The sequence below is a fragment of the Salvelinus alpinus genome, chromosome 7 (genome assembly GCF_045679555.1).
Source record: "Salvelinus alpinus chromosome 7, SLU_Salpinus.1, whole genome shotgun sequence".
Classification (NCBI taxonomy): Eukaryota; Metazoa; Chordata; class Actinopteri; order Salmoniformes; family Salmonidae; genus Salvelinus; species Salvelinus alpinus.
The window spans coordinates 84907695-84923761 of record NC_092092.1 but is presented as its reverse complement, the minus strand read 5'-3'; the positions used below and the strand labels follow the sequence as shown (position 1 = coordinate 84923761).

General features: G+C 49.3%; 1 protein-coding gene across 1 annotated transcript in view; it reads left to right on the top strand.

Moving 5' to 3' along the window:
• The window catches only part of LOC139581794 (netrin receptor UNC5A-like), a 643974-nt gene extending 635308 nt beyond the window's left edge, over window positions 1-8666 (top strand). The window contains exon 16 of the mRNA XM_071411970.1: window positions 824-8666. Coding sequence (XP_071268071.1) covers window positions 824-989 — 166 coding nt within the window. The 3' untranslated portion in view covers window positions 990-8666. The remainder of the gene's footprint in view (window positions 1-823) is intronic.
• Window positions 8667-16067: the final 7401 nt, after the last annotated feature.

Here is a 16067-nt window from a genome sequence, read left to right as displayed (position 1 = left end):
TGTAGTATAGTATTGTACAGTAAGGACGAAGAGGAACACAGAGTACTTCAGTAACTTGATGGTTGTTCATCACATCACACAGTATTGTGGGAAGGACACGTCAACATAGAAACAACACAGAGACAAAATGACTGGATTAATTCACTTTACGAGATAAATAATGAAAATGAATATCTCTCTTCCCCCTCTCTCTCCTTTCCTTTCCTCTCCTCTCCTCTCCTCTCCTCTTCTCTTCTCTTCTCTTCTCTTCTCTTCTCTTCTCTTCTCTTCTCTTCTCTTCTCTTCTCTTCTCTTCTCTTCTCTTCTCTTCTCTTCTCTTCTCTTCTCTTCTCTTCTCTTCTCTTCTCTTCTCTTCTCTTCTCTTCTCTTCTCTTCTCTTCTCTTCTCTTCTCTTCTCTTCTCTTCTCTTCTCTTCTCTTCTCTTCTCTTCTCTTCTCTTCTCTTCTCTTCTCCTCTCCTCTCCTCTCCTCTCCTCTCCTCTCCTCTCCTCTCCTCTCCTCTCCTCTCCTCTCCTCTCCTCTCCTCTCCTCTCCTCTCCTCTCCTCTCCTCTCCTCTCCTCTCCTCTCCTCTCCTCTCCTCTCCTCTCCTGTCTTGTCTTGTCTTGTCTTGTCTTGTCTTGTCTTGTCTTGTCTTGTCTTGTCTTGTCTTGTCTTGTCTTGTCTTGTCTTGTCTTGTCTTGTCTTGTCTTCTCTTCTCTTCTCTTCTCTTCTCTTCTCACCTCCTCTCCTCTCCCTTCTCTCCCTTCCTCTCCTCATCCTCCCCTCCCCTCTCCTCTCCTCTCCTCTCCCTCCTCTCCTCATCCTCCCCTCTCCTCTCCTCCAGGCACATGAGTTTCTTTGCATCCAAGGCGAGTCCCACCAGTATGATTCTGGATCTGTGGGAGGCCCAACACTTCCACAGTGGAAACCTGAACCAGCTGGCCACCGTCATGGCCGACATCGGCAAGCAGGAAGCTATGATCTTCCTGGTCTCAGACGGAGAGTGCTAGCCCAGGCTCTGTTCCAACACTGCACCTTATTCCCTAGATAGTGCACCAAAGTAGGTGACTACCTAGGTAATAGGGTGCCATTTGAGATCGGTCCCCTAAAGAGGGAGAGGACTGGAACAGGGTAGAATATACAGACACAAGAGAGGAGAACCCCCCCCCCCTCTCTCTCCCCTCCTTTACAAGAGAGAAGAGGAGAGAAGACCGGAACACTCCCCCTCTCTCTCCCCTCCTTTACAAGAGAGGAGAGGAGAGAAGACCGGAACACCCCCCCTCTCTCTCCCCTCCTTTACAAGAGAGGAGAGGAGAGAAGACCGGAACACTCCCCTCTCTCTCCCCTCCTTTACAAGAGAGGAGAGGAGAGAAGACCGGAACACCCTCCCTCTCTCTCCCCTCCTTTACAAGAGAGAAGAGGAGAGAAGACCGGAACACTCCCCCTCTCTCGCCCCTCCTTTACAAGAGAGGAGAGGAGAGAAGAACGGAACACTCCCCTCTCTCTCCCCTCCTTTACAAGAGAGGAGAGAAGAACAGAACACTCCCCCTCTCTCTCCCCTCCTTTACAAGAGAGAAGAGAAGACCGGAACACTCCCCCTCTCTCTCCCCTCCTTTACAAGAGAGAAGAGAAGAACGGAACACTCCCCTCTCTCTCCCCTCCTTTACAAGAGAGGAGAGGAGAGAAGACCGGAACACTCCCCTCTCTCTCCCCTCCTCTACAAGAGAGGAGAGAAGAACGGAACACTCCCCCTCTCTCTCCCCTCCTCTACAAGAGAGGAGAGAAGAACAGAACACTCCCCCTCTCTCTCCCCTCCTTTACAAGAGAGGAGAGAAGAACAGAACACTCCCCCTCTCTCTCCCCTCCTTTACAAGAGGAGAGGAGAGAAGACCGGAACACTCCCCCTCTCTCTCCCCTCCTTTACAAGAGAGGAGAGAAGAACAGAACACTCCCCCTCTCTCCCCTCCTTTACAAGAGAGGAGAGAAGAACAGAACACTCCCCCTCTCTCTCCCCTCCTCTATGAGACAAGAGGAGCTAAACAGAACCAGGATTTGGGAACAGGGTTCATGTGTGTTATGTTAGATGTATCTATGTCTCCATTCAGAACCCGGATGTCTGGAGAAAGCAGGATCTGGGAGGGAGCTGGTCCCTGTGAAGTTGTTTCTGGGTGATGTGCTTTTGTCAAAGTAAGGCAGGGATTCAATCCGTATGGTGCTGTCGACAATGCATCTGTTAAATGCAATGTTCCCACATTTGCGGAGATCACATTCAAGGTAAACGCTGTAGATGTCGGCTCAATTGGTTTTGCCTTTTTAAAAGGCGTGTACTCGACAAAGCATGATCAGATTGAATCCTAGTCCAAAGTTACTATGCCACAGGACCGGAGAGGACATCTGGTACATGGTATGGTAGATAACTATGTCAGACAGGTGTACAAAGAGCTCTTTATGTTGTTTTAAGTCAAGTTCAGTAGCCATCGAGGTTTAAAGTATAACCTTATATCCAAGAGACTTAGGATGAGATGACCGACAAGTATTTACCAACACATGGGCCATACTTTGCCACAAAGTAGCAATATGCAAAATAATCATATTATCCATAGTCATCACGAAAAGACAATGTCACAATGTGAAGTTGGATTATTTCGGTTTATGTTTAGTCAAGAGACAAAGATGATCACGTTCAATATCTCTTCTTATCCTCCCAGAGAAATTTGAAGTGTTTCGTCACTGGTCAAACAGACAATTTATTTCTGCAACTGGCTGGACCATAATTGTGAAGAAAAGAAAAAAAAACACAAAAGGTTATCACTAAGGTCTATGACACTCCACTCACTGTCCATCCGTTAACCCGGTGGTGTAATCTGATCCTGTTTATTCATCTGTCATCACCTAAGGTTTAAAACAAGGCTGTAAAAAAACAAAACAAAAAAATGAGCTGGACTTTTAGTCAGCCCGATAGGTTTTAATGTCATGATTCTAACACATCTCCTAGACATTCTGTTCAGATTGTTTTGTCGCAGTCGTGTATCAAGTCAAAGTGAAACCTCATCGCAGTGACAGAGTCTGTAGTTGTATTTATCAGTTGAGGCGTTCCACAGCTCTAATGCTCTCAAAACAATATTTTATATTTTTGGGGGTATGTCTTTTAGAGAAAAAGTTAAGTTATCGGTTAGATGCATTTCCGAATGGGGTTTCTACAATTGTTTTACTCTAATCTCAAGACCTAATGTAGATATTTTCTTTTCTTTTTTCAAATTTAATAGTACCAAATGTCTCATGGTGAGATTTCGTATTTATAAAATTCCTCCAGCTACAATTGTCCTTTACAACATTAACAATGTCTACACTATATTTCTGATCAATTTGATATTATTTTAATGGTCAAAAAATGTGCTTTCTTTCAAAAACAAGGACACTTCTAAGTGACCCCAAACTTTTGAATGGTAGTGTATGTGTGTACGAAATGGCTTCCTGTATAGACCATAGGGCACCATTTTGGACGCAGACTAAGCCGGTGAGAGAGGGGTTGTTGAAGAAGCATTTTAAACCAGAAGGGAAGTTCAGAGTTGTTAAAGAAGCATTTTAAACCAGAAGGAGAGTTCAGATATCCTTTGTCCTCCATGGTGAATAATGTAACAGAAAGAACTGCTGGCAGAAAATCTGACAACTAATTATATTCTCCCAAATTACTTTCACCGAAACAGATAGATACATATGCAGCCAAGTGTTTTGATAATTCACAACGTTGTGTGTTGAAGGCGGGGAATTGTTATTCTCTGAGTGTGACACACATCACATGTCTCCTATGCCTTGTTAAAAACACCTTGGAGAGACTCAGAGAGGATACCTGATAACACTGCACCTCCTCTGTGAGTTTTACCACTTTACCCAACAACAGCACATCAAATGAGGCAGATAGTCTAACCATGAAACGAAGAATACACAGCTATAGACGATGTACTGTCAACAGAATACACAGCTATAGAATCTATGTACTGTCAACAGAATACACAGCTATAGACTATTTACTGTCAACAGAATACACAGCTATAGACTATTTACTGTCAACAGAATACACAGCTATAGACTCTATTTACTGTCAACAGAATACACAGCTATAGACTATTTACTGTCAACAGAATACACAGCTATAGACTATTTACTGTCAACAGAATACACAGCTATAGACTATTTACTGTCAACAGAATACACAGCTATAGACTATTTTTACTGTCATCAGAATACACAGCTATAGAATCTATTTACTGTCAACAGAATACACAGCTATAGACTCTATTTACTGTCAACAGAATACACAGCTATAGACTATTTACTGTCAACAGAATACACAGCTATAGACTATTTACTGTCAACAGAATACACAGCTATAGAATCTATTTACTGTCAACAGAATACACAGCTATAGACTATTTACTGTCAACAGAATACACAGCTATAGACTATTTACTGTCAACAGAATACACAGCTATAGACTCTATTTACTGTCAACAGAATACACAGCTATAGACTATTTACTGTCAACAGAATACACAGCTATAGACTCTATGTACTGTCAACAGAATACACAGCTATAGAATCTATTTACTGTCAACAGAATACACAGCTATAGACTATGTTACTGCTACTATCTTAAGCCTTGTTGATATCCAACGAATCAGGCATTCATTAAAATGATATCTTCATTTACAAAGTGGTACTTTCCGAGTGGTATGGTGATGGAGTCAGCCCTGTAGAGCCATAGTTTGCATCTCAAATGGCACCCTATTCCCTATATAGTGCACTACTTTAGACCAGGGCACCCATAGGAACTAGGTCCAAAAGGGCTCTGGTCAAAAGTAGTGCACTATAAAGTGAGCAGGGTGCCATTTGGAACACGTCCATAGTCCTCAGATTCAGGGTTGTGTTGAAATTCTCACAAAGTTGAAGAGCGAGAGAGAGGCAGAGAGAGAGAGAGAGTCAGAGAGAGAGAGGCAGAGCGAGAGAGAGGCAGAGCGAGAGAGAGGCAGAGAAAGAGAGAGGCAGAGAGTGAGAGACGGAGGCAAAGAGAGAGAGAGAGAGAGAGAGAGAGAGAGAGAGAGAGAGAGAGACCCCTCCATCCCTTCTATTACAGTGCTCATTCCTTTCAGTTCCTCACACTCACAATGTGGTCCTTTCTTTGGCCTGTGGAATACTCCTCTCAAAGACTTGCTTGAGAGAGAGACAGAGACAGAGACAGAGAGAGAGAGAGACAGAGAGAGAGACAGAGAGAGAGACAGAGAGAGAGACAGAGACAGAGACAGAGACAGAGAGAGAGAGACAGAGGAGTTCATGATTGCCAGTCAGTTTACCTGGAATGTATATTTAGTTTTTAAAAATTTCTTGTGGACACAATGGCAGTGAGAAATAAGCGATAGCTCTTTCCATTATTCTCTACCTAGAATAACAACGATGGTCAATGACTTATCCAAGTATTCCTGAACGCTGACGTTCTTTCACTAAATACTCCCTCTTTCAAACAAACCACAACAACTCAGGTCAAGGACGTTTCTGTTTAATATATTATTACAGAACATAGTCAAAACAGACGACTCTGTCCTTAGTTCCTGGTTTTGATGCTTCAAGCTCTTTGACAACATGACATAGTCTAGTAACACCCTGGAGGAATAAGTGTTTTCCATGATGTGGGAATAGCTACTTCATCATAATGTATACTGAACAAAACTATAAATGCAACATGCAACAATTTTAAAGATTTTACTGAGTTACATTTCATAGAAGGAAATCAGTCAGTTTGAAATAAATTCATTAGGCCCTAATCTATGGATTTCACATGACTAGGCAAGGGGCGTCGTAATCGGTGGGATCAAAATGAGTTTTTCCCACACAAAAAAAAGCTTTATTACAGACACAAATGCAACAACAACAAAAAAATCACATTTTATAGGCCTTTTATTGTCCCCAGCACAAGGTGCACCTGTGTAATGATATTGTTGTTTAGTCAGATTATTGATATGCCACACCTGTCAGGTGGATGGATTATCTTGGCAAAGGAGAAATGCTCACTAACAAGGATGTAAACACATTTGTGGACACATTTTTTAAGAGATAAGCTTTTTGTGCTTATGGAACATTTCTGGAATCTTTTATTTCAAGCTCATGAAAAATGGGACCAACCCTTTAAATGTTGCGTTCACATTTTTGTTCAGTATAATATGTAAATAATTTTCTATAATAGCTGTATACTGTCACTTCACATACTGTTTGTCAGCAGAATTGGTAACCAAAGTTTTCTGAATACCATTTGAGGCCACTTCATCTTCTGAACAACATTAGTGAATTACCATAGTTAATGGCACCCTATTCCCTATTTTAGTGCACTACTTTAAGACCAGGGCACCCATAGGGAATAGGGCCCATAGGGAATCCCATAGGGCTCTGGTCAAAAGTAGTGCACTACTATATAGGGAATAGGGTGCCATTTGGGAAACAGGCCCATATTGTTAGTGAATTACCACATTGTCTCTGTGTAACTTGTTGGTTTGTACTCGCGGTACATGAATCTGTTTTCCTAATTTCTTTGTCCCTATAATGCTAATTGCATCAAAACAAATAGTTATAATAGTTATAATTTCCTTGCCTTCCCAATTGTGTCGTTGTTCTGAAAGCATTTTTACATACTATTTGTTTTACCGGTAATACAAAAGTTTATTATACCACTACTTTGTGTAGAAATGTACATTATATTTTAATATGGAACCAAAAAAAAGAAAAAAAAGTTTCAACAAACTGGCGTAACATTTGTCAAAATATAACCCTGTAACGTGTTTGCCTACCACCACACTGGTAACAGAACACACACGCACACACACACACACACACACACACACACACACACACACACACACACACACACACACACAGTCTCACACCAGAACTAGACGTTCATCCATTTGTTCCAAACATCAAATTTAAAAGTGTTTAAGGTTAAGTTTAGGCATTCACTCCAAATTTGTAAAATCAGGGTTAAATTTAGGCATTAAATACAAAATCTTGAGGTTAGGTATTAACTCTGAATGGTTGAGGTAAGGGTTAATATTTGGGATAGACTTAAAAAATATATATATATCAAAAATGCAACTTTTGAAACCAAAGGCAGATGCTTACGCCGATCCACCAATCCCCGTCCACAACAACCTAGCAAAATCCCAAAACCTACTTGAAGTTAACAGCACTCACCGTTGCCCCCTAGTGGCCGATTTCCACATCATCTCCAGACGTCCTCAGACACGGATGGAGGTGGAATACTGATTTGTATCACGTGGGACCTGCCTGGACAATCCAGTGGTAACTATGTGATCCATGGCTGTTCTATAGTGAGATGATGAGTGTGTATCTGCGTGGGAGTTAACGCCCAACAGTGATGTGTTTTCTAAACACATATAACAGCTATAGGGTACTAAATGGCACCCTATTTCCTATGTAGTACACACCTTTTTGACCAGGGCCAACATATGCACTACATAGTGAATAGAGTGCCTTTTGTCTGACACAATAATCACTAGCTCCAATAACGGCAAAAACCATTTCTCTCATTAAAGCTTTTCTCTTTCGATTGAAAGTTCAGTTTGACAGTTTTTCTTTTTTTTTTTTTATTAAATGAAGAGGATTTAGACTCTGCTTAGATGGAATAACTGATATCTTTCACACACTGTACATTTCCTCAGCTTTATTCATTGTTATTCAATGTCAAGAATGTGTGTGTGTGTGTGTGTGTGCGTGTGTGTGTTATTGACGTTTTTACTCTGACGGAATTCAATTTTCCTTTTTTGAACAGAAAATAATCGACTTCTGTACCTGTGAATGTTTTTTCTATGTATTTCCTTGATTCAATGTCCCTTGCCTTTCTGCAGGTAAAGTAAATGCTCTATGTATCTCACGCAACACAGCGCTTATGCAATTCTATATTTCCTTTTTCTGTTTATTTTTTTACTTTTTCTCTCCCCTTATTGTCACCGAGTGTGCCAAACATTAGGAACACCTCTTAAATATTGAGTTTGCGCCCTTTTGCACTCAAACAGCCCAAATTCGTTGTGGTATGGACCATAGGAGGTGTCGAAAGTGTTCAGGCTGGCCCCATGTTGACTCCAATGCTTCTTTGGGTGGTGGACAATTCTTGATACAAACAGGAAACTTTTGAGCATGGAAAACCCAGCTTTGTTGCAGTTTTTGACACAAACCAGTGCGCCTGGCACCTACTACCACACCCTGTTCAAAAGGCACGTCAATCTTTAGTCTCGCCCATTTCACCCACCGAATGGCACACAAACACAATCCATGTCTCAAATTGTCTCAAGGCTTTAAAAATCCTACTTTAACCCGTCTCCTCCCCTTCATCTACAAGAGACATCAGTAAAGGATCATGGCTTTCACCTGGATTCACCTGGTCAATCTAGGAGTCCTTAATGTTTTGCATACTCAATGGAAATTGTTGTAAAAAAAAAAAAAAAAACTTTTGATTTGAGCTGGAAGGTTCTTTTCTGTAACTTTTCAAACGACGACAATGGTTTCTAAGTGTTTCAGTGTTTACTTGGCCTTATGTACATACAGTACCACACAATGACATTTCAGAAAGGTATGTATAGTTATTCAACCTGAAATCCATGTAAATAAATTATATATTGTTAAAACAATGACTGAATTGTTTACTTTGTGCTTTTAGTCAGAAGACACTGGGGATGGAGCCCCAAATGGCACCTATTCCCTTTATAGTGCACTACTTTAGACCAGAGCCATATGGCACCCTATTCCCTTTATAGTGCACTACTTTAGACCAGAGCCATATGGCACCCTATTCCCTTTATAGTGCACTACTTTAGACCAGAGCCATATGGCACCCTATTCCCTTTATAGTGCACTACCTGGAGAACATCTCTGGCTCGACAGCCTCCTAAGGGGGAGGGGAGATCATGACTAGGGAGGAGGTACGGTGGCCCTAAGGGGGAGATCATGACTAGGGAGGAGGTACGGTGGCCCTAAGGGGGAGGGGAGACCATGACTAGGGAGGAGGTACGGTGGCCCTAAGGGGGAGATCATGACTAGGGAGGAGGTACGGGGGCCCTAAGGGGGAGGGGAGACCATGACTAGGGAGGAGGTACGGTGGCCCTAAGGGGGAGATCATGACTAGGGAGGAGGTACGGTGGTCCTAAGGGGGAGATCATGACTAGGGAGGAGGTACGGTGGTCCTAAGGGGGAGATCATGACTAGAGAGGAGGTACGGTGGTCCTAAGGGGGAGATCATGACTAGGGAGGAGGTACAGTGGCCCTAAGGGGGAGATCATGACTAGGGAGGAGGTACAGTGGTCCTAAGGGGGAGATCATGACTAGGGAGGAGGTACAGTGGCCCTAAGGGGGAGATCATGACTAGGGAGGAGGTACGGTGGTCCTAAGGGGGAGATCATGACTAGGGAGGAGGTACAGTGGTCCTAAGGGGGAGATCATGACTAGGGAGGAGGTACAGTGGCCCTAAGGGGGAGATCATGACTAGGGAGGAGGTACGGTGGTCCTAAGGGGGAGATCATGACTAGGGAGGAGGTACGGAGGTCCTAAGGGGGAGACCATGACTAGGGAGGAGGTACGGTGGCCCTAAGGGGGAGATCATGACTAGGGAGGAGGTACGGTGGCCCTAAGGGGGAGATCATGACTAGGGAGGAGGTACGGTGGCCCTAAGGGGGAGATCATGACTAGGGAGGAGGTACGGTGGTCCTAAGGGGGAGGGGAGACCATGACTAGGGAGGAGGAACGGTGGTCCTAAGGGGGAGGGGAGACCATGACTAGGGAGGAGGAACGGTGGTCCTAAGGGGGAGGGGAGATCATGACTAGGGAGGAGGTACGGTGGTCCTAAGGGGGAGGGGAGACCATGACTAGGGAGGAGGAACGGTGGTCCTAAGGGGGAGGGGAGACCATGACTAGGGAGGAGGAACGGTGGTCCTAAGGGGGAGGGGAGATCATGACTAGGGAGGAGGTACGGTGGTCCTAAGGGGGAGATCATGACTAGAGAGGAGGTACGGTGGTCCTAAGGGGGAGACCATGACTAGGGAGGAGGTACGGTGGCCCTAAGGGGGAGATCATGACTAGGGAGGAGGTACGGTGGCCCTAATGGGGAGACCATGACTAGGGAGGAAGTACGGTGGCCCTAAGGGGGAGATCATGACTAGGGAGGAGGTACGGTGGCCCTAAGGGGGAGGGGAGATCATGACTAGGGAGGAGGTACGGTGGTCCTAAGGGGGAGATCATGACTAGGGAGGAGGTACGGTGGCCCTAAGGGGGAGATCATGACTAGGGAGGAGGTACGGTGGCCCTAAGGGGGAGACCATGACTAGGGAGGAGGTACGGTGGCCCTAAGGGGGAGACCATGACTAGGGAGGAGGTACGGTGGCCCTAAGGGGGAAGGGAGATCATGACTAGGGAGGAGGTACGGTGGCCCTAAGGGGGAGGGGAGACCATGACTAGGGAGGAGGTACGGTGGTCCTAAGGGGGAGGGGAGATCATGACTAGGGAGGAGGTACAGTGGTCCTAAGAGGGAGGGGAGATCATGACTAGGGAGGAGGTACAGTGGTCCTAAGGGGGAGATCATGACTAGAAAGGAGGTACGGTGGCCCTAAGGGGGAGATCATGACTAGGGAGGAGGTACGGTGGCCCTAAGGGGGAGGGGAGACCATGACTAGGGAGGAGGTACGGTGGTCCTAAGGGGGATATCATGACTAGAGAGGAGGTACGGTGGTCCTAAGGGGGAGATCATGACTAGGGAGGAGGTACGGTGGTCCTAAGGGGGAGGGGAGACCATGACTAGGGAGGAGGTACAGTGATCCTAAGGGGGAGACCATGACAAGGGAGGAGGAACGGTGGTCCTAAGAGGGAGGGGAGATCATGACTAGGGAGGAGGTACAGTGGTCCTAAGGGGGAGATCATGACTAGGGAGGAGGTACGGTGGCCCTAAGGGGGAGATCATGAGTAGGGAGGAGGTACGGTGGTCCTAAGGGGGAGGGGAGACCATGACTAGGGAGGAGGAACGGTGGTCCTAAGGGGGAGGGGAGACCATGACTAGGGAGGAGGAACGGTGGTCCTAAGGGGGAGGGGAGATCATGACTAGGGAGGAGGTACGGTGGTCCTAAGGGGGAGGGGAGACCATGACTAGGGAGGAGGAACGGTGGTCCTAAGGGGGAGGGGAGACCATGACTAGGGAGGAGGAACGGTGGTCCTAAGGGGGAGGGGAGACCATGACTAGGGAGGAGGAACGGTGGTCCTAAGGGGGAGGGGAGATCATGACTAGGGAGGAGGTACGGTGGTCCTAAGGGGGAGATCATGACTAGAGAGGAGGTACGGTGGTCCTAAGGGGGAGACCATGACTAGGGAGGAGGTACGGTGGCCCTAAGGGGGAGATCATGACTAGGGAGGAGGTACGGTGGCCCTAATGGGGAGACCATGACTAGGGAGGAAGTACGGTGGCCCTAAGGGGGAGATCATGACTAGGGAGGAGGTACGGTGGCCCTAAGGGGGAGGGGAGATCATGACTAGGGAGGAGGAACGGTGGTCCTAAGGGGGAGATCATGACTAGGGAGGAGGTACGGTGGCCCTAAGGGGGAGATCATGACTAGGGAGGAGGTACGGTGGCCCTAAGGGGGAGACCATGACTAGGGAGGAGGTACGGTGGCCCTAAGGGGGAGACCATGACTAGGGAGGAGGTACGGTGGCCCTAAGGGGGAAGGGAGATCATGACTAGGGAGGAGGTACGGTGGCCCTAAGGGGGAGGGGAGACCATGACTAGGGAGGAGGTACGGTGGTCCTAAGGGGGATATCATGACTAGAGAGGAGGTACGGTGGTCCTAAGGGGGAGATCATGACTAGGGAGGAGGTACAGTGGCCCTAAGGGGGAGATCATGACTAGGGAGGAGGTACGGTGGCCCTAAGGGGGAGATCATGACTAGGGAGGAGGTACAGTGGTCCTAAGAGGGAGATCATGACTAGGGAGGAGGTACAGTGGCCCTAAGGGGGAGATCATGACTAGAGAGGAGGTACGGTGGCCCTAAGGGGGAGGGGAGACCATGACTAGGGAGGAGGTACGGTGGCCCTAAGGGGGAGATCATGACTAGGGAGGAGGTACGGTGGTCCTAAGGGGGAGATCATGACTAGGGAGGAGGTACGGTGGCCCTAAGGGGGAGACCATGACTAGGGAGGAAGTACGGTGGCCCTAAGGGGGAGATCATGACTAGGGAGGAGGTACGGTGGCCCTAAGGGGGAGGGGAGATCATGACTAGGGAGGAGGTACGGTGGTCCTAAGGGGGAGATCATGACTAGGGAGGAGGTACGGTGGCCCTAAGGGGGAGATCATGACTAGAGAGGAGGTACGGTGGTCCTAAGGGGGAGATCATGACTAGGGAGGAGGTACAGTGGCCCTAAGGGGGAGATCATGACTAGGGAGGAGGTACGGTGGCCCTAAGGGGGAGATCATGACTAGGGAGGAGGTACAGTGGTCCTAAGGGGGAGATCATGACTAGGGAGGAGGTACAGTGGCCCTAAGGGGGAGATCATGACTAGAGAAGAGGTACGGTGGCCCTAAGGGGGAGAGGAGACCATGACTAGGGAGGAGGTACGGTGGCCCTAAGGGGGAGATCATGACTAGGGAGGAGGTACGGTGGTCCTAAGGGGGAGATCATGACTAGGGAGGAGGTACGGTGGCCCTAAGGGGGAGACCATGACTAGGGAGGAAGTACGGTGGCCCTAAGGGGGAGATCATGACTAGGGAGGAGGTACGGTGGCCCTAAGGGGGAGATCATGACTAGGGAGGAGGTACGGTGGCCCTAAGGGGGAGATCATGACTAGGGAGGAGGTACGGTGGCCCTAAGGGGGAGACCATGACTAGGGAGGAGGTACGGTGACCCTAAGGGGGAGACCATGACTAGGGAGGAGGTACGGTGGCCCTAAGGGGGAAGGGAGATCATGACTAGGGAGGAGGTACGGTGGCCCTAAGGGGGAGGGGAGACCATGACTAGGGAGGAGGTACGGTGGTCCTAAGGGGGATATCATGACTAGAGAGGAGGTATGGTGGTCCTAAGGGGGAGATCATGACTAGGGAGGAGGTACGGTGGCCCTAAGGGGGAGATCATGACTAGAGAGGAGGTACGGTGGTCCTAAGGGGGAGATCATGACTAGGGAGGAGGTACGGTGGTCCTAAGGGGGAGGGGAGATCATGACTAGGGAGGAGGAACGGTGGTCCTAAGGGGGAGATCATGACTAGAGAGGAGGTACGGTGGCCCTAAGGGGGAGGGGAGACCATGACTAGGGAGGAGGTACGGTGGCCCTAAGGGGGAGATCATGACTAGGGAGGAGGTACGGTGGTCCTAAGGGGGAGACCATGACTAGGGAGGAGGTACGGTGGTCCTAATGGGGAGACCATGACTAGGGAGGAGGTACGGTGGTCCTAAGGGGGAGGGGAGATCATGACTAGGGAGGAGGTACAGTGGTCCTAAGAGGGAGGGGAGATCATGACTAGGGAGGAGGTACAGTGGTCCTAAGGGGGAGATCATGACTAGAAAGGAGGTACGGTGGCCCTAAGGGGGAGATCATGACTAGGGAGGAGGTACGGTGGTCCTAAGGGGGAGATCATGACTAGAAAGGAGGTACGGTGGCCCTAAGGGGGAGATCATGACTAGGGAGGAGGTACGGTGGCCCTAAGGGGGAGGGGAGACCATGACTAGGGAGGAGGTACGGTGGTCCTAAGGGGGATATCATGACTAGGGAGGAGGTACGGTGGTCCTAAGGGGGAGGGGAGACCATGACTAGGGAGGAGGTACAGTGATCCTAAGGGGGAGACCATGACTAGGGAGGAGGAACGGTGGCCCTAAGGGGGAGGGAAGATCATGACTAGGGAGGAGGTACGGTGGTCCTAAGGGGGAGGGGAGACCATGACTAGGGAGGAGGAACGGTGGTCCTAAGGGGGAGGGGAGACCATGACTAGGGAGGAGGAACGGTGGTCCTAAGGGGGAGGGGAGATCATGACTAGGGAGGAGGTACGGTGGTCCTAAGGGGGAGGGGAGACCATGACTCGGGAGGAGGAACGGTGGTCCTAAGGGGGAGGGGAGACCATGACTAGGGAGGAGGAACGGTGGTCCTAAGGGGGAGGGGAGATCATGACTAGGGAGGAGGTACGGTGGTCCTAAGGGGGAGATCATGACTAGAGAGGAGGTACGGTGGTCCTAAGGGGGAGACCATGACTAGGGAGGAGGTACGGTGGCCCTAAGGGGGAGATCATGACTAGGGAGGAGGTACGGTGGCCCTAAGGGGGAGACCATGACTAGGGAGGAAGTACGGTGGCCCTAAGGGGGAGATCATGACTAGGGAGGAGGTACGGTGGCCCTAAGGGGGAGGGGAGATCATGACTAGGGAGGAGGTACGGTGGTCCTAAGGGGGAGATCATGACTAGGGAGGAGGTACGGTGGCCCTAAGGGGGAGTTCATGACTAGGGAGGAGGTACGGTGGCCCTAAGGGGGAGACCATGACTAGGGAGGAGGTACGGTGGCCCTAAGGGGGAGACCATGACTAGGGAGGAAGTACGGTGGCCCTAAGGGGGAGATCATGACTAGGGAGGAGGTACGGTGGCCCTAAGGGGGAGGGGAGATCATGACTAGGGAGGAGGTACGGTGGTCCTAAGGGGGAGATCATGACTAGGGAAGAGGTACGGTGGCCCTAAGGGGGAGATCATGACTAGGGAGGAGGTACGGTGGCCCTAAGGGGGAGACCATGACTAGGGAGGAGGTACGGTGACCCTAAGGGGGAGACCATGACTAGGGAGGAGGTACGGTGGCCCTAAGGGGGAAGGGAGATCATGACTAGGGAGGAGGTACGGTGGCCCTAAGGGGGAGGGGAGACCATGACTAGGGAGGAGGTACGGTGGTCCTAAGGGGGATATCATGACTAGAGAGGAGGTATGGTGGTCCTAAGGGGGAGATCATGACTAGGGAGGAGGTACGGTGGCCCTAAGGGGGAGATCATGACTAGAGAGGAGGTACGGTGGTCCTAAGGGGGAGATCATGACTAGGGAGGAGGTACGGTGGTCCTAAGGGGGAGGGGAGATCATGACTAGGGAGGAGGAACGGTGGTCCTAAGGGGGAGATCATGACTAGAGAGGAGGTACGGTGGCCCTAAGGGGGAGGGGAGACCATGACTAGGGAGGAGGTACGGTGGCCCTAAGGGGGAGATCATGACTAGGGAGGAGGTACGGTGGCCCTAAGGGGGAGGGGAGACCATGACTAGGGAGGAGGTACGGTGGTCCCAAGGGGGAGGGGAGATCATGACTAGGGAGGAGGTACAGTGGTCCTAAGAGGGAGGGGAGATCATGACTAGGGAGGAGGTACAGTGGTCCTAAGGGGGAGATCATGACTAGAAAGGAGGTACGGTGGCCCTAAGGGGGAGATCATGACTAGGGAGGAGGTACGGTGGCCCTAAGGGGGAGGGGAGACCATGACTAGGGAGGAGGTACGGTGGTCCTAAGGGGGATATCATGACTAGAGAGGAGGTACGGTGGTCCTAAGGGGGAGATCATGACTAGGGAGGAGGTACGGTGGTCCTAAGGGGGAGGGGAGACCATGACTAGGGAGGAGGTACAGTGATCCTAAGGGGGAGACCATGACAAGGGAGGAGGAACGGTGGTCCTAAGAGGGAGGGGAGATCATGACTAGGGAGGAGGTACAGTGGTCCTAAGGGGGAGATCATGACTAGAAAGGAGGTACGGTGGCCCTAAGGGGGAGATCATGACTAGGGAGGAGGTACGGTGGCCCTAAGGGGGAGGGGAGACCATGACTAGGGAGGAGGTACGGAGGTCCTAAGGGGGATATCATGACTAGAGAGGAGGTACGGTGGTCCTAAGGGGGAGATCATGACTAGGGAGGAGGTACGGTGGTCCTAAGGGGGAGGGGAGACCATGACTAGGGAGGAGGTACAGTGATCCTAAGGGGGAGACCATGACTAGGGAGGAGGAACGGTGGCCCTAAGGGGGAGGGAAGATCATGACTAGGGAGGAGGTACGGTGG